The 19,033-nt window shown below is 38.7% G+C and overlaps 1 protein-coding gene across 7 annotated transcripts in view; it reads right to left on the bottom strand.

Moving 5' to 3' along the window:
• The window catches only part of BANK1 (B cell scaffold protein with ankyrin repeats 1), a 141,468-nt gene that overhangs the window by 66,295 nt on the left and 56,140 nt on the right, over positions 1 to 19,033 (bottom strand). For all 7 annotated transcript variants that reach the window (XM_066996832.1, XM_048066399.2, XM_048066397.2 and 4 more), the window contains one exon: positions 12,752 to 12,948. In XM_066996832.1, the coding sequence (XP_066852933.1) occupies positions 12,752 to 12,948 (197 nt within the window). The remainder of the gene's footprint in view (positions 1 to 12,751; positions 12,949 to 19,033) is intronic.

Below are 19,033 nucleotides of genomic sequence, written 5' to 3'. Positions count from 1 at the left end.
TTCAAGTCTCACAAAATATCAGGGAAAATGTTTGAAATGAGCATCATGAAGCTGGGGTTCTTTGCAATTAAAATTCTTACAATCAGTTTATTAACTAAACAACCTAGTAGCATTCAAGTAGTCCACGTCATCCCCTGTAAATGTCAGTAGATTTCCACGTCTTCTAAAATATGCCAATATCACCGCTGTCAGGTATCAACAACCCGCTGCTTCTGTATGGATCAGATCCTGCAGCTGATGCCTCAGCTTTTCATGGTAATCTCCTGCTAGTCTGCAAAATAGTCCACTACTTTTAGTGAAAACACTAATACCTGCAATCACCGAGACTACTCTAAATACATAATTTTGCAGAGAGCTGCTGGACCACAAATTCTGGTGGGTTCTGACTGCTCTCTATTGCTGTAGCCCTTCACCTCTACAGCAACTGTCCTCTGATACCAACAGCACAACTTTCTGGGTTACGGAAGATGACATTCCATAATTCATTTGCATTATTCTGCCAACTTACAGGATTTAATACAGATACAAGTATAAGCCTACCACCACGTCAGCCTGTACCTGCTGTTTAAAATGATTTCTTTCACTGGCCTTCTGAGAATGAAAATAATGAGTAGCAGCACTCATTTTTAAAACCTGTACCTAATTGCAAAGCATGTCTCTCTTGCCCACATAAATACGGTCGATTTTCAGATATTATCAGGTGAAGTATTTTGTTATTCAGCAAAAGCAAATTTGATATAGTATATATTTTTTGCGTGTGTGTATATATATACACACACATATATATATGAAATATATAGTTGATCTACATTTTCTATGAGAGCTATTGAAAGATCTTTTGAAGCTCTCTTAGGGAAATGAGAACAAAAATACCGAACACACGATTCCCCCTGCCCCCGGCAATATAAACAAATCTGTGCCTACTTTTTCTCTAGGGAGCCAATTCTTCATGAACTATCAACAATGAATCTTCTCTCTTGACCTGGCCTATATTTTTGACATGCATGAAAAGCCTTAGCTGAGGCTCCAATCATATGGTTCATTTAAAGCAAATATAAAATGTTCCTGCCTCCCCCGCCATAGATTTTTCTGTTCTTAAATGCATTCCTATCTTTGCTTTGTAATATATTCACCCAAAACAGTTTAAAAGTTTCCAGTCTCATCTTGTTAAAGGAGAGAGAAAAAATACCAACTTTACAGCAGAAATTCTTTTCATTATAGTAATAATTGGGAATATGCAACCTCTGTTGTTTTGTGCTACTGTCATTTCCACAAACCCTCTGCAGCTCTTTGTGCAGCAGTTCACAAAGGTCACTTTCACCAAAACCAATATATATATTTTTCAATTTGTCCTTTGTAACCCGACTGCCATGTACAATGCTCAGACAGCGAACCTACTGCTGGCCTTCCCTTGAGTCCTCATGGACAGTAGAAAAGCACTGTATGATGCACTTCATTTAATACAAAACTTCTCAATAGGATAATAATCTTTTAAAATTTTAGAAATCCTACTAAATCCTCATTTTCTTGGTATAATGGCCTTTTTTGCTAGTGGCCACATTGCTTAAGCCAGAAGCGTCAAATTTTGCAATATGTTTATGAGGGCATGGTGCCACACAGTAAGTATAACTTAGTTTTATAGTCAGTCATAGTACCTCTGAACTTCAGACACTGCAGTGATCATCTTTAGCTTCTTTGTCTCTACTTAAATCAGCATACCTTGTGCAACGTGTATCTTCATTCCCAGTGATCTCCAGTTACTGCTGGAAACAGCCAGATTAGAAAAAATTCCCTAAGAACAAGTTCCCCATTCCAAATAATTCCAAATCCCTGAACAGTCTTCTGTTCTAAATCTCTTGACTTTTTTTTAGCTCTACTCTGGTAGGTGGATTAAAACTTCAGCTCCGATAAAGGTTTCGTTTTGTTCATTTATGCCCTGGGTATGTTATTTCTGCTCCGTGGAATGGATATTTTCATTTAGCCCAGCAGTTCTGCAGTCTTCCAAGGTTGCTGTAAGCCTCTACACATGCACTTCTACCACGTCCTTTTTGTTGGCACCCACTCTTTGCGGACAGAGTTAAAACCCTATCCAGATCTTGACCACTTTTCTGAAGAATTTCACCTATAATAAGTCTTCTAACAACTCTTCCTAGTTGTGTTGCCTGAAAAATGGGCTGCATTTTGCTTCTAACCCTGTGCATTATTTGTTCTTCAGTAATTATTCAGTCATGTATCTGAACGAAGCCTGTTTCAGAGTACCTGAGTTTTAACTAAACGTCGTATTTCACGAGCCACAGGAAAACACAATGCAGTCCAAAGAACTGTGTATGTTTGCTCACCATTTTTTGCTTCTTAGTCATTTAATTTACTAAAAAACTAGTGAGAAGTAACATCCTTCGTCTTGTATTACATGAGCGCACTTAATGGGTGCAGAGAACAAGAACATTAAAATAACACGTTATACTTTATTTAATAATCTGGAAAAAGAAGGAGGTGAGCAGTTCTCACTAACAAGCTCAGTCATGTTTGCTTTCAGAATTCTGAAGTGATCTTTTTTTTGGATATTTCCAGGAGGTTTTCTTCTTGTTCTGTGTGCTCATGGCTAGCTCAGGCCTGCACCTAGGTTTGTCTCGTTTAACTTTTCTGGAGAAGCAAAGAAATCTATTCAAATCGCTACTTTTTTTCTGCTATAATTCTACTGGCTATGTTGTCAATGATGATAGGTGTCCCTAGGACAAGCTGGCCAGAGTTTCCTGCAGATCTATACACCAGCACTAGATTTTGTCACCTTTAACCTCTTTCCCTTGCAAAACAAGGCTTTAATTAATTTGAAAAGCACCTTGGAGTTATACACAGTCTCCATGGAAACTTTTGTTCAATTCTTTGACCCATTTACATAAGACAGTACACGCTATCAACTGGCAGCAGTTTCCTTAAAATATATCTCATTAAAATCAAACTTTCAAAGATCTTTTAAGTGATCCTGTTAGGAATCACACGTACAACTATATTACTTCCGGGTCTGGTACAGATACTGATTTCTGTGTTTTCCTATGTAACCTGAAAGGAACTTGCTAGCGTCTTCCATGTGGCAGGAGGCTCTCTGGCTTTCTGGAAAGTGGTATTCATTAAGAGCAGATGTACTCAGCTGGAATTCAGAAGGCCACAGGTGGCCAACCACAGGTCTTAAGCAATTCTCTAATATTTAAAGGATGGTTCCCAGATCACCCCTGTGACCATGCAGGAGCAGATAAATAACCAAAATCTCAGGAGTAAGTAATATCATACGACTGGCACCATCAGAGAGCACTGAGATCCAGGCACATGCCTCACGCTTGCAGGAAGAGCTGCAGAGAGCCGTTCACTTCTGCTGCCTGAGGAAAAACTGCCAAACCTCTGATATGCATACACTGCTGCTACCAGACACAAAGATTTTGGCATTTAGCTCATGGGGTTGAGGAAGGCTGCCTACGCCTGTTCCAGACAGCATTATAATGACTGCAATGGTTATTAAGCATGTATTATTAAAGGAATCTATTAACATATTGACATCCACCATGAAAGCAAACATATATGTCAATTGCTGCATCCTCTTTGGAGTTTGGTAGAGTATGGGAACCCAGAAACCAGTTTTAAGTTTGTATCAAATAGAAGACAAGCAAATGAATACTGCTAGGTACCCTAGAGTCTTGGTAATGAAATACTGAATCATTTATTGTAGAACAATATATGTGGGTGGGAAGAGAAGGCAAAACAACGAGCGTGCCTTCTGTGCAGACTCCTCAGAATTATAAATGGAGATTTGCATGGCTGTGTTAAACAGAACTAGCAATATGCAGGGCAGGAATGGATTTTTTAAAGCAGTTTTATATAATGGGCTTGGTAGCTTTGAGAAATGCCTTTCCCCAGTGGTCATTCTATTGATGTAGAACCTAAAGACAATTTTTCTAATTAAGCAATAAATTACAGCTGTAGGAAAGTCTCGTAAGTCACTATTAGAGCTGTGCAGAGCTCTGAACCTTCAGACTGCTAAGGACATGGCAAGTCTCGTACCTAACTTTATTCATTAATTCTTCCTTCTCCCCCCAGTTTTTCTTTGGGTTTTGAGATCAAAAATCTCCCTTCGGACCTCACAATATCATTCAAAAGGTAGGTATTCCTGGCACACAATCTATATTACCACAATAACTAACAGCTCCCTTCCTCTTCTATTTTCCCTTCACAAAACTGAAATCCCCTTTACCATAGTTTTGCTCTTTGCGTGCTCTTTGTTTCTGGTTTTCCCCTTCTGAGGGGCTGCAGAAAGGTGACATTGATACGCTTGCTTTCTTTCTGCTCACCAACTTGTAAGATGTGACAGATGTTTGACTCCTTCCCAGATCACTGGGAGGCAGCCGAAGGGCATACTCCACATAGTCTCACTGAGATCATACACTATTTCAAAGTATATTTGCTTTTTGACAGCTAAACACATACCTTCAAATTACTTCATCCAACAGAGGCAATACCCTAAACTTGCTTCTGGTCTTTACATTGGTATGCCCCAGCACTCATTCCTTGTTTACTAAACCTGGAGTTAGCAGACGAGTTGAAATCATTTCACCTTTTCCTTTGCATTGTAAGGGTGTCTGAGATGTCTGTATTTGAAAAAGAAATAGTAGGAAGAAAGAACATGCTCACATAACAATAGAGTTTTTAGAACAGCACAGGAAAGGTGCAAGGAACAATTGCTCTAATGGACAACTATGGAGTAGCTTCTTCCTGGGAAAGCTTCTTCTTTAACTCCTGCAACTGGTTGTAAACCTTGGGTAGAGGATTCTTACTCTCACAATGGAAACAAAGCATTACATACAGTGACAAAAACTTTTCGACATCCACTAAAACGTCTAGCCTTTTAAATCCTTCATATGCTTTTGGCTCCAGTAGTATCTTAACCAGCTGAACAGAGAAATTACATCTCACAGTGAATAGCATTTCATGTCAAATTTGTTTGTTCTCTTATGACAGAGGTTAAGCAGAAGTGGCTTGTTTACTTTGAAAACAGTCATTATTCTGTGCATCTTTACCATGTACCTTCTAACACCTCCTCAGGCTAGTACAGAGTCTCTACCAAAACATATTTATTTCCATCCTTCTTTAAAGATACAGAGGACAGGTTTGGCATAGCATGCCACTGATTTCTATGACAACTTAACATGGTCACTTTTGTTTTCTCTTATTTCTATAAAACACTGTATTTGTATTTTTCTTTAACATAAACAAGTTTGTCTGAATCTTTTTCACATGTTCAAGCAAATTCAGAGCCTAATAATGCAGATGGAATGATTGGGGTGACTCTTTTCAGCCTAGAAACTACTTCTGAAAAAACAAACAAAACCCCCCAAACAACATAACAAAATCCCCTAGCTAAGCATCTTTACTGATGTTGCCCTGTCACAAAACAATCAGCAGGACTCTGGCGATCCCTTGGTTCTGCAGTCATAAATACATTTAAGAACAGAAGGGTTGTTACAGAACCCTTTTTCATTTTTCCTGTTTCCAATTCACAAGCATTTTGCCTAGTAATTCCATTAGTATTCAAGTTGCCCTTAAAAATTGTGAAGGCTTTTTGAATCACTGAATTGCAAACAACTGACTTCCACTGTGCCACTGTTATAACTGCCAAATATCAGAAGATTAGACAAAATACCAGATAATTCTTCGGAGAAACCATCCTAGTTCATTTTAAATTATACAAAAAATGCAATAAGCATCTCATATAGAAAGCTTCCAACTCTGCAGCTCTATTTATCATTCTTTCCAGTGACGACAGAAGACTTGATCCCCGTTAAGGTGCAAGGTTCTAGCCTGAATGAAAGTCTACACGGAAACCTTAAAAATGTGTTTAGTTTCACGTCTTTGATTTTTTTTAAAGAAGAAATCGAGCTTTTTCTCCTTAAAGCGAAGCTTTTCTATGTTCAGTCAGTACCTTATCTTTTCACTAAAACACAAATCGTCAAGTCTGACCGCAGAAGGCAGTATGTGCCAGCAAGTTATTATTACAGAGATCATGTCCCTCTGAGAGTATGTGAAAAGGAAACCTTGCCAGCTAGTAAAATAAAAATAATACCCCCAACCACATCCCATACGACTCCAAGTACTGACAATACAAAACTTCTCCACAAGCAATTTTATGAAAAAAAAAGAGGTCCCTATGAACAAACACCTCACTGAAATCATAGGATGTCATCTGCCTATCATCTGGCAGAAGTTCATAGATTCCTCAGCTCAAATTCCTCAAGAAGTTTAAGAATTTGATTTCATTGCCACGGGTTTGTGAATATCCAGTCACTACAACATATCAAAGAATATATTCAGTTGTTCTTCTCAGTTAAGTAACTTCCAGAATATCAAAGGATGCATGTAACCAACATTTCCGAACATTAAAATACTATTGAAAGAATATTATCCCAGCAGGCTTCACAGAGGAATCACTAGTGGATTAGCACAAATTTTAGAAACCAGATTAATCCCCTTCTCTCTTGCATCCTCTTCCAGCTATTTGAAAGTAATGAGCAATGGCCCAGTGCAACACTATAGTAGCATTTAAAGTAATTAAACAAATACTGATAGCAATCAGATTCATTTCATTTAAGGTTCTTTAATATATATCCACTTCATCTTTCGACATGTGGTCCTTGCCCAGCAGAACGTTAATAGCTCTGGAAGAGATTGCAACCAGATTTGAAAACGTAATAGTTTCATGCTGGGGAGCTCTGCCTTTTCATTCAGCCGTTTCCAGAAACACAAAGCCAAACACTGATGTAAGAATAATAGTTCTGTGTTTGTGAAAGCTAATTCTTGATGACCTGCTAGAATTCGCTATCAAGTATGAGAATCCTTGTTGAAAGAATACCTGCCATCTAAAGATTCATTGCCATTTGGAGATGGCAGCTATGATGCCAGGTAAGATTCTGTTTGCCTAAAACAGTGGAGGAAAAAACTGCCCTCAAGTTCCACAATACAGCATTTCTGTAGATCATTTTCTGTTTTACCAAGTTGAAGACACTTGAAGAAATTCTGGATTCTGGTCCAACCATTTACTTCAAAAAGACAGGCGTGAGAGGGGTGAAATGTACATCGATGAATTATTTGCCAGCCTACACACCTGCCCATCCAGCTCACAAAGATTTATGAAAATACAGCTTGTAATTTCAGGAAGACTTTTCCCAACACAACGCTTATCCAACACGCTTCTTCCATAAAATGGGTTCTGAGGCACTGTCCCAATCTACCTAAATTCACAGGAATTTCACTAAAATCTGCAGAATTAAATGCCTATTATATTTTCAAAAAGAGGTGTCAGGCACCTAAGAGGTGCCTGAAACAGCCAGACATGGAAAATTAAATGAAACGAGAAACCCAGACAGGGTTTTGTTAGTGGCAAGAAGACGACTTTTCCACCTGTCTATTGTTTAGATATGGACTGTCACAGGCCTGGCCAGTGACAGTTGGACAGTTAGGTCTTGGGCAGGTTAAAAACAAACCTGTATTTTCTGCCTCAAATTTTAGGCAACCAATTCAGAAATTTTAGAAGGTATTTTAGAACTCAAAATGAATTTGTGCTGTCTTGACTGTGTGGTGGAACATGAAACAACTATTTCAATTTTTGTATTTAAACGACATTCATGTCACCCCTAGGAATCTGCTTTAAAGGCCAAAGCCAACAATCAGAAGTTATTTGCAATAACAAGCGATAAAACGCCTTCTGAATTGTATTTTTCTTAGAAATGGTGATGTATACTACAAGTGGCACACAGTAATCTTCCTGACTGACCCATTCAGTAGCACAGAAAAGGAAGGGAGAAATTAGCACCAAAGTGCTGGAACAAGGAATTACGCCCATAGCAAAGCTTAAATGCCTAGACTGGCTATCAGTGCGACCTCCAGTTTTAAGCAGTTAGGTCACAAATTGAATATACTCCCCTCATTAGTCACTTAATGCCTGGAAATTTTCTCTCCTCTATTTTTTGAAGTCTTCCTTTGTGTGCTGGATTAGAGCTTCATTTAAGAGATTTCCTTATTTTCTGTAGGCAGAACTTTTATGCAGGCCTGAAAGACCACAGCTGGTAACAAGAACAGGAACCTGGTGTCAAAACGGCTTTCAGAGACAGAGCATGCACAGCAGACAAACATCTGAAGGAGGGCCCCGATATCTGAGCAGACTGCTCTGGCTTAACAAGGTACTTACCTGTCACAGGTACGTAACACCTGACTGCAGACGTGCTTTGAGCCTATGGCTAAAGGGAAGCGAAAGTACTTCAGCCATTCTTAGTGGAGTTTGAGCCATCAGCTGGACCAACCAAGCTCAAAAGGTTCATCGTTTCTCCTCTTCAGATACTCTGAGATGAGGACTCCTGCCAGCATTCCTACTGAATGGCTCTTACTAGTTCTACATTCACACACTTGATTTATGCGATTCAACCTAAAAGTAATTACGGAAAACATTCAAGTACTTGGTTCTATTGAGGATGAAAGTCACAAGACAAAGTGACAACTCAGGATGTTATCGCAGAATGTTAAGCAATATTCCTCCTTTATATTACAGAAGAGAGAATTGAACTTCATTTAACACGAATGAAAATGCCTTGGAATTGGAAATGAGTGTCCATTTACGTGGCTTTGTGCTAAAATGCAGGAAAAATACAATCTGCTTAATAAACTACTGGTATGTCTGAAACTCAGCTTTATCATAATCCCCATTAAACAGATTGTTTCAGGGCTGGCTCCATCAGTTTAGTACCTTTAACACAAACGGATCGAGCCTTGCAATGTTCCCTTCTCGCAAGGGAGATATTTTCAATGAGCTTTTGAAATGCAGGAGTCTGAGAGACAAGGCAGACACTTCTGGTTGTGGGAACATGCATTTATACAGCTTATTAAAGGGTGTGATGTTTTAGCATTTAATGGCCCTGCATGTAACAGTGGTACTAAAAGGTAAAAATCTCTTCCCAACTCCCCCATCCATACAGCTGTAACAACAGAAGCAGGCTACATGCTATGTGAGCCTTCCCTCGTGCTTTGTTTTCACACAAATGAGGAGATCAGCTCCTGGCGTGCCAGCCGAGCCCTCCCGATCTGCCTTCTGTGGCTGTAACGCTCCCCGCATCAACGCCGTTAGTATCCAGCTCCAGAAAGGAGGTTTTTCCTTTTAACAATGACAGGGCACTTGTGCCATAGATGAACCAGTGTGCAAATTAGGTCCTACAGCTCGCTTTGGCCAGAAGAGCCCAGAGCACACATCTGCTGACCACCCACCAGAGAGGGCTGCACGGCAAAGCCCCGGGTTTGAAGGCAGAAATAGCAGCCACGGTGTCGCCCCTTCTCCTTCTGCTGCCTCCTCTCCCTAACCACCTCAGGAAATTCTTATTCCCCAAAGGGCTCCCCAGCACAAAGGCATATGAAAGGCACTTTCAGGTTTTTGGACAAATTGAACATACATCTAATACACTCATTTTTCTGGAACTCTATTGCTCTTTAAGATAGAAGTGATGGATTACTGTGAATATTTTGAGGCTATTCCTTAAAGGAAAGGCAAAACACAGGTACCAATTTTAAAACAGTGAGAGGTATGGCGAGTACAAAAGTACTTCTGTTGTAATAATGAGCAATTTCAATGCTCCAACTGTAACGGGAAGTTCCTGGATCGTGGTTAAACTAAATTCTGCTTGGCTCAGAGCCACACAAATATTTCTTTTCCACATTCCCATCAATTACAGAAGTACAGTAAGTGTTTTTGTTCTTAAGTGCACTATTACAGGCGACACAAATAAGCCATTTTTCTTCCTGGGGTTGGAGCTAACATTTCTAAAATACCATATTACACATTTGGCAGGCTTGAAGCATACTCCAGTTTTCACTTGTGTCGCATTAGTAAGCCATGCCCTTTGAATCAGCTGAAAATTGGAGGTACACTACTTATCCTAACCAGATGTCTTATTCTTACGATGGTAGTAGAGTTGGTTATATTTCAGTCCTGGTACAAGGATTCAGACTTGGGAAAACAGTCCTCATGAGGCAAGAAGTATTATCATCAACAATTTATATGTAAACAATAGCCGACACATACCATGTAGAGACCACTTCAGTGAAAGATTACATTGTATAAAATCAGATTTACCGTTAAAAATCCATGTTATAGATTGATAATTTTATACCAAGGAACCATAAGATGGTTAACTACCCAACTAAAAATGAAAAGTTAATCTGAGATATGCACATATCCTGTTAGGAAAAATTTAGAATTTTAGAGTGAAATCTATCACCCTCACAAACACTGCCTTCCATCACTGACAAAACCTACTGAAATACAAAAAGGCTCACGTAGCACAATGCAATCTCTCAATGTGTATCACTTGTAGTCTGTCTGTACCATACGTGCTTATATCTTCTCTTTCAGTCACCCCAAACTATACCATTATGTCAAATATGAGTGTATTTCTAAGAAGAAAAAGGAAAGGATTCATTTTTCGGAGCCTCCAGTCCTGTGTGGGGTGCACAACAAAGACACACGTCTGAAATGCAGGAGGGAGTATTTCTACAATTTCAGGATAAAAAATAGATGTCCTACAGAATTAACCATTATCATTAACCATGACTAATTAACCATGGCTAACCACGGTTTCCATGGTTAATTTATCAGTGCTCAACTCTTTGACCAACATGACCGCCTTAGCAAAGAAACACAGGTATCTCACAGAGAGTTAGGTATTAACTTATTCATGTTCTGCCTAGTTTTACTAATCCTTTACATACAGTACTGGGGGCACATGAACTTACAAAGAGGACATCTGGCAGTTCTATTCTCTTCAAAGCAAACTGGTAAGCTCCAAAACCTAGAGGGCCTGACCTTGTACATCACACTGCTACTCGCAGGGGCTCTCTGACCAGTGCAAGGTTGACTGTCAGACAACTACAGCAATTAGAAATTGTTAAATGCAAAATTACTAACATGTTAACCCATGAATTTGTCTGCTTTTGTCTGGTTTCATGGACAGCTTTATGCTGGATGGTAAGGAAGATCACATTTTCTTTAGATGAATCTGATCTTAGCTATGGTATCAAAACAGAGGTAAACGCATCATGTCTGTAGTACAATACTCTTTTGCATTACCAGCAGAAAAAGCTCTGCAGTGCTTTTGAGATCAGATCCATTGCCCTGTAAACATAGGGAAATATTCCCTGTCAATTCTGAAAAGACACCAGATCACGTTCTCCACTAGATAGGAACTTCTTGCTTTGTAGATATTTTCCCTCCCCCAGCTTTTTAACGCCTATATCAACAGCCGTTTAACAACAACAAAAAGGTAAATAAAACATTCTCATTCAGCATCTTGATCACTGCCAAAATGTCTTTCTTTCAGGCAGTAGGGGCTGCAATATTTCCCCTGAACTCATTTTAATAAGATCAGCTCTTAACGCATTCCTAAGGTCACCTTTAAGATTCAGCACTGACCACAATAAACTTTTATTCAGTTTTCCCAATGCCTTTCCTTCACCTTTACATTAGATGCCAGCTGTATCAAGTAAAAAAAAAAATGAATCAATCGCTGTGTCCTTGCTCTACTATTTTAATAACTAACGTGATTCAGTGTTTCCATTCTTTACTATATCTTTTTCTATTTTAAATCACCCTTACGTTTCTTGCACTTTCTTCATCAGTTGTGTTAAAAATCCTCCCCTACATAACCTACATAGCTATTATCTTATACTTCTTCAATCCCATCTTTGGTCTTATGTCTATCCATGGTTACATCAAGATGACTGATAATGAACAAATGAACCTTCTGGCTTTCTCACTCTTTCCATTTCTTCTCTTCAGTGACTGTTGTGAACACTTGTCCATGAACATGGAATCCAACACAAAAAAAATAATCACACCATCAGTAAAACTGCACCATGCCTACACAACACAGCCAACTTCCATATCCTGTCCTGATATACAATTTACCTGATTTGTGCTCTAGGCTTTAAAACCTCTGGGGCAAGGCTTATCACCTCATATTACAGTTATCACAGCAAGCACTTAAAATAGGTTAAAGCTCTCAAGTGTCACTACGGTATATTACTTTTTATAACATGAATTCTGTTACATTTTACTGGCAATAGCTTGCTTGCTAGAATGGACAGCATTTCTCTATTATTATCTTTCATGTGGAAGGGCAACTACTGCCCAACCTCCCCTCCTGCATATCCATCTGAAGAAAGATTTAGTCCATCTAACAAAGGGTAGGAAAATTTCATCTTCCTTCACAATGGAGTGGACAGCCAAGGCAGGGCAAGCAATCTCTTTGTCAAATGCTGAAGCAAGACAATGATGAGTTCAAGAAATCATTTTTGAAGTGACTTCTGATTAAGTCTTTATCTCCTACTCTAGATGGTTAGGGTAGACCATTTACAATATAACTACTGGTAAGAGCTGAAAGCACAGACCTAGCTAGGCCATGTGAGGTATTTCTTTTTCACTCTTCTTCTATTACATGCCTAAAAGTCAGGCAACACAGAAACACTTATCTTCATTAAAATAGTGCAGACAAAGTGGTGGAACCCCATCTTGACCCCTCCTTCTGAGACAGCAAGAGTACAGTAATATTTTAAGACAGAAGGACTGTGATGTACTAGGCTTTACAAGAGGAGACAGTATGTTACCCAGTAGTAAAAACATCACGGTGCCCAGGTTATTGATGGCATATGAAAAAGCATATGAACTTACTGACAATTCTTTGATTAATTTTCTTAGTTCCTTGTGTCCATGCTTCTCAGCAAGACTTGCTGGATCATCTCCGTGTGTGTTGGCTATCCTACAAGCCCATGTGGCCTCTGGACACTTGAGTAGAAGAGCTGCAAGGTTCTTTAATCCAAATCTGGCTGCACAGTGAAGGAGAGTGGGAAATTCTTCCAAATGGCTATCTGTATAAGGAAACAAAGTTTTCATAAAGAACAGTCCTGCTCTTATAAAGTATCTGCTACCTTTATTTATTTTAATAAAAGTCTTTTGAATATTAGCACTACTGAATCACAGTTATCAAGCTACCAGTACATAACTGTCCCTGAAAGAACAATTCATCCAAGCAAAAGTTTTACAAATCACATAAATATTTTAATAAAGGACCTTTCAGCATAACTAAGAAATCTCTCACTTTTTTTTTAAGAGGGATTTTAAAGCACTTTAGTTCCATTGAGAAATGTTTCATTGCAAAAGGAAGAAAATTCTACAGCCAAGACATGCTTTTACCTAGGTGTATATTATATAATGCTTTAGAAATATTTTAATCTGAGAAATTTGAAATTCATAGGTTTATGATGCTATGTTTTCATATTACATTTCTGAAAATTTACATGACTGCCAAAGACTTGCAAAAATTTGCTTATCACCTTAAAGAAAAATCAGTGTTAAAAGACAGATGCATCTGATAAAGGTTTCTAGGATTTATCTGAAATAGCACAATATTTATTTGTATCACAGGTTGTATTTTTCACCTTAGAGAACCGGGACAAAGCTAAACAGAGATAAGATTATAATTCCCAGCACTTAGACCTATATTATAACTGCAAGTTACATGTAGAAAAATGAGAAATCAAGTATAAATAGCATTTCCCTCTGCCTTCTTACTCTGCTTTCTAATCGCCTGTGGTTTGTTGTGTTGTGATTTGTCTACACATCAGCACACAATGTCTCTCTTTTCCAAGTATGCATCCAGACTGCCCCAGGGCACCATCAACTTCTTGCACCCTCAGGGTCTTTTGGCAGCGTCTTTAATACTCACTGTGTGAAGTGCATCCTCTGCTCTGTTTTACACCTGGCTCCTGCTAGGTTCAATTGATAGCCCCCCAATTCATTTTATTCTCCATCTCTATCTGCCCCGTCTGCACTTTTAATGACTTACTCATTCCCAGAATTTAGTTCCTAAAGAGCTCCAGTCTACTTAATTGTGCCTTATGGAAAATAAACTCCATCACCCTCACTGCTCTTTTCTGAACCTTTTCCAGCATTAATATAACTATTCTGAGATGATGGGAGAAGAACTGCACATGATACTCAACTTGTAGGTGAACCATGTAATTTAGGCATTGTCCTAATTATGTCCTCTGTTTTGTTCTCTATTCCTTTTCTAATAATTCCTAATTTCATTTGCTTTTTGATCTGCTGCCTAGCAACAAGTTGGCATTATCATGGAACTGCGTGGTCTCACTCCTGAGTGCTAATAGCCTGCCTAAAGCCTTTCGTTTTGTATGACAACACAGGACTCCTTTCTCCACTTGCATCACTTTGTTTTTACCTACACTAAATATCATCTGTCATTTTATTGCATAATTACTAAATCCCATAAGGCCTTTCCCAGGTAGTTCCCAATCAGCCCTCTTCTCTACTACCCTGAATACTTTGTATCAGTAGCTAAGTTTAACTTCAAACAATTACTGACCTGATGAGGTTTGCAGATTCTTACAAATAACCTAGTTAGACTCCACGGTACAGATTTAATATCTTATTACAGCTTATTAATTTGTCTGGCGGAGATAACACATTAACCTGCTTGCAGTACTCAAGGTCAGGTCCCTACCTAGAGAAATTGGGTTTTGGCATCATATTTACAGCTTTTTAGTACTGCAGAACTGAAAAATTGCATACTGTTGTTAGAAATCCCACTACCTTATTCTTAAATTCCCTCAGAGCTCTTCATGAATACTAGTTAGCCCTGATCATTCCCAGTCTTGCCCATTTTTGCTACAACTTCATGACTCTTTCAACTCGACAGTCCCTTTTCACGTGTCTCCCAACCAGGACTACAGCTTGAGAATCTACACAGATCCTTCTAAAGCAAACACTGATACAAATATTTCATTTTATTTCTCTCTATTTTAACTTTCAGTTATTTTTCTTGAGTTCTCCTTTACATCCCAGTTATCAGTTGTCCTAAAGATTATGCAGCATATTTTCGGGCCTTCATGCGCTGGAAGAAAGATTTAATAATAGTTCTGATTCCTTCTGGAAGTCTCTTAGTTGCCACTTCATCTTGTTTTAAACAAACCTTCTGATTTTTACATACTTCCCATATTAAAATTTGGCACAGCAGTGGTGAATTTAGTTACCTTTCCCCCTGCCTCTCTCCTTTTTGCTCCCGCAGAATGTTAACGTGGAAAAGGAGTAAAATCCCACCTCATCATTAGATACAAGGATTCAAGGAACTTGCATTCAGTTCTTGCAGTAGGCATAATGAAGTTATGACTGAACAGAAAAATTGTTAGGACAAATTCTTGACTGCTTTTTGGATGAAGAATATTCCATCACTACTCCACACCAGTATTGTTTTGACACAACATATTTTAGATGAAAGCCACATTAACAAACCTAAATTGATTTTTAAATTGAGTGTTGCCTGACTTTTATTTCCATCAGGCAACCAAGAAACTGTAAATGCACAGCATTTGTGTAAATCAAGTCGCTTATTTTAGGAGTCTTGGCAGACTGAGCTTTTATCAACAAGGGTATGTGTTTGAGCTTATACTAGTTCATATTTGCAGCATGCTTTACAATACTTTGAGTTCTCCTGCTAAGTTAAAGAATTATAATAAGCCATCTTAAAACTGTAATAGCAGCTAAGGTTCTTCAGAGGAATATTTGCTGCACAACGTCTTCAATCCTGACTGCTCAACATTTTGACTGAAGTTCCACAAACTGGACTTGACATCACTAGAAGAATTAGGAATGTTATCCTAAGGTACAGCCATCTGACTTCTTACTCTTGTCTCTACTTCACCATCTTCAAGAAAACAAAACAAAACGTGACAACAATCGTACATATACACTGACTTAAGGCGACATCGCACCAGCAGTAAATGAATATGGAAGTAATTTTAAGGCTTGGACAACAACATCCAAGCTAACTGTACTGTTGCATATTACACAGAATTCTCTTAAAAAAAGTCCAAATGCAAGCTTTTTATCAAAAAACATCCATAGATGTCCGATATCTTAATTCTTTTGCTTTATTTTTTTTTGAGATGTCCAGCAATGAAATAGATGTCAATAAGTAATTTTTAAAAAGAGCAAATAACATGAACTCTAACCAATAGCATGCATCCTGTTAGCAGATTCTAAAAGGTCAAATAGCGTCAGCAAAAAGAGCCTTACCAGAGTATAAAAAGCATACTCTAAGGAGAATTTCCACTCCATGTTAATGAAACCTGAGAAATCTACTAACAGTTATAATTAATAATTTCATCTTTTCTATCTTTACTGCTTCAAAAACCAGCATAAAAGGTAATTTCTGTTTACAGAGTAATTCAAACTGCTTCCTTTCAGAGTATGAATTTCCATTTCATGCTTACACCGGGTACAACGGAGAAGACTGCCATCAAAAGACCCAAGCCTATAGAGAACAAGTAATATAAATTGTATTGTGATTGCACAATTACTGTAACCTATCTCCTGATTTCATTCACAAAATGAGCATCTACTGTTACAAAGACATTTAAATGCTTTGGTGAAATCGATGTCTATAACAAATACGGTTTTACTATCTTTAAACAAACAAATAACTGACCCTGGAATTGAATGTCCTTTAGCACGGCAAAAAGTGATGGAAAATGGCAATTTTAACAGCAATTGCAGCTCTGGAAAAAAATTGCTTTTATACCACTATTGGTATACTCCTAATAAGGAGTAAAATTGGCTGCCTGAAATATTTTATATTGCTAAATATGTAGTTTGTGCTATGACCAGACTTCTTCAGCCATGAACTTCACATGAAATTGAACACAGTTCATCTCCGGTAACATAACTATATGAATTCTTGTGCAAGAAATCTGAACTACACAAGCCTCATACAGTAGGGTGGCTGTATGGATGTTTTCTAGATAAAATGCACATTAGCTGAGCAGGACCATGGTTTCTGGGGCATGCTACTGTACAGATGCATTAAAAGCAAAAAGCTGTCTGAACCTAGCATAGCGCTCGCACACAAGACCTACCAAAGATAGGTCTCTGCTTTGGGCTTCCTTTTGGGCACGACGCTATTCCACCTCCAGCCTAGGCTGGGTACTAACAAAGTTGGTATCAGAAGCAGAAAAAGCTCTGTTCAGACTTCTTTTCCCTTGCCCTCAATGAATTAACGCTTTGCATGGGATTGACCCAGTTGCTTTCTGTGAGGAAGCTGTTGCAGAGTTAGAGATTCAGTGAGGACCAATGTAGGAGGTTAAAGCTTACAGCCACCACGACTGCAGGCTGCCGTGAGGGGTTTCAGACATCATACTGCACTGGCTGCTCCCTCCCACAGATGGTTCACATACCCCATGGGGTGGGGAGGGAGGGAGCCACACAATCACCGGAAATTTATGGGGAAAGCACGTATGAGACTGTCTATTTGTCCTGGGCTTTTAGATTCCCTTTAATTTAATTATCACAACTCTTTTAGGACCATGAGAGTATCTTCATGTTTGAGATAGACAGATGTGAATTGTTTGTTTTCTTTAGATAAGTAGATCAGGTAGGATTAGGACACCCCTGACTTGTCACAAGTTATTGTGGGAACCATCAGATGATCTTAATGAGCTTCACTGATTTGGAACAACTTTTAACACACTGCTTTGCAAAGTCTTTTTAGGCAGCCCCTGATATGATCCCTCTCTTGGAAAATGCTTTTACCAACAGTCCCCATGGCTGCTGTTCCCTTTAGCCACCTCTGCATCACTTTAATGTCCATTTCTGCGGGCAGCTGTGGTACCAGCAGACAATCTTTGCCCTGTATAAGCTAATGGCTTTGCCACCCGTGAAGCAAAGGAGACATTTTTAGACCTGATCTCTCAGAAAATCCTTCCCTAAGCCTGTATTTACCTTAAAAGTATAGTAAGGTTAATGACCTCAGAAAAAATGAGTGAAAGCTCCTGCTATTTTTTTGCCCTCATTCTGAAGAGGCACAAATGGCCATTTAAATGCCTCCCAAGTCGCCTGCTAAAGGTGAAGTGATCTCTTTCTTAGCAACTAAAGCAAAAGCCAATGACAACTGTGGGTACCATTGTCAAAACAACCAATTATGAATAACCCACTGCGAGATCTATTTTTTAAATTATAATTGTTCACTTAATTGCCAGTTCAAAGTTTAGCAAGCTCTTAAGACAAATTAGAAGTTCTACTGTAAATATATTTCTACCACACTGTGTTTAACTCCTTTACCTGAAGCTTTGCATTATACACAGTAGCAAGATGCTGTAACCTTGTGAAAGGACACATGACTTCAGCACGAAAGCATTCAGGAACTTGCAAGCTCATCACACTGAATTTGGGAAAATTACTGGAACTTTTATCAGCTGTGAAATTTGAACAACTGATATATTTCAGTTAAATATATACACAACTGAAGAAAAGTAGTAGTTAACGGGGGTAAGTAGAAGTGCACAGTTTGTAACCAGCAGCAGTCTTTTGATGAAGAACATTAAGGGAGAAAAGCTGCTGTAGTTTTGCAACTACCCTGGGAACTAGATAGCTGGTGATCATAAACAGGAAGGAAACAGTACAGAGACCATGACCAAGTGGCTTATTTTTAAGTGCATGAAGGCAACTTCTTCATCTTTCCACTAACTTTGAAACCATTGCTTGCTCTTAAAAGCTTTAGCTGACACACACAAGGTGAAGAGGGGGTTGCTGTTTTGTCCTGTCAAAGTCCCTTCTCCACTCTTCTCTGCAGGGCATTCTGCAACACCTCAGCTATAGAACAGAGCACAAAATCTATTATTGCTGCATTGTAGCACTGCCTTAGCCTGCGGGAATTTTCATAAAATTGCAGCAAGCAAGCAGAACACCTACAGTTATATTTCTGTAGGTTTTTTAAGGCGTCCTTCTTTTATTTCTGAAATTACTGATACAGGACATTACTTCTTTTAGCAATTTAAACAGACATTTAGCATGATTTCTACAGTGTCAATATCAATTAAACAAAAAAGCGCTTATAGCTCCTCTTGTTTCCCCTCTCCCAGTCTGTCTTTCCTCCTGTTGTTT

The sequence above is a fragment of the Anser cygnoides genome, chromosome 4 (assembly GCF_040182565.1).
Source record: "Anser cygnoides isolate HZ-2024a breed goose chromosome 4, Taihu_goose_T2T_genome, whole genome shotgun sequence".
Classification (NCBI taxonomy): Eukaryota; Metazoa; Chordata; class Aves; order Anseriformes; family Anatidae; genus Anser; species Anser cygnoides.
Note: the sequence above shows the minus strand (reverse complement) of the source record. Positions and strands in the feature narration are given on the sequence as shown.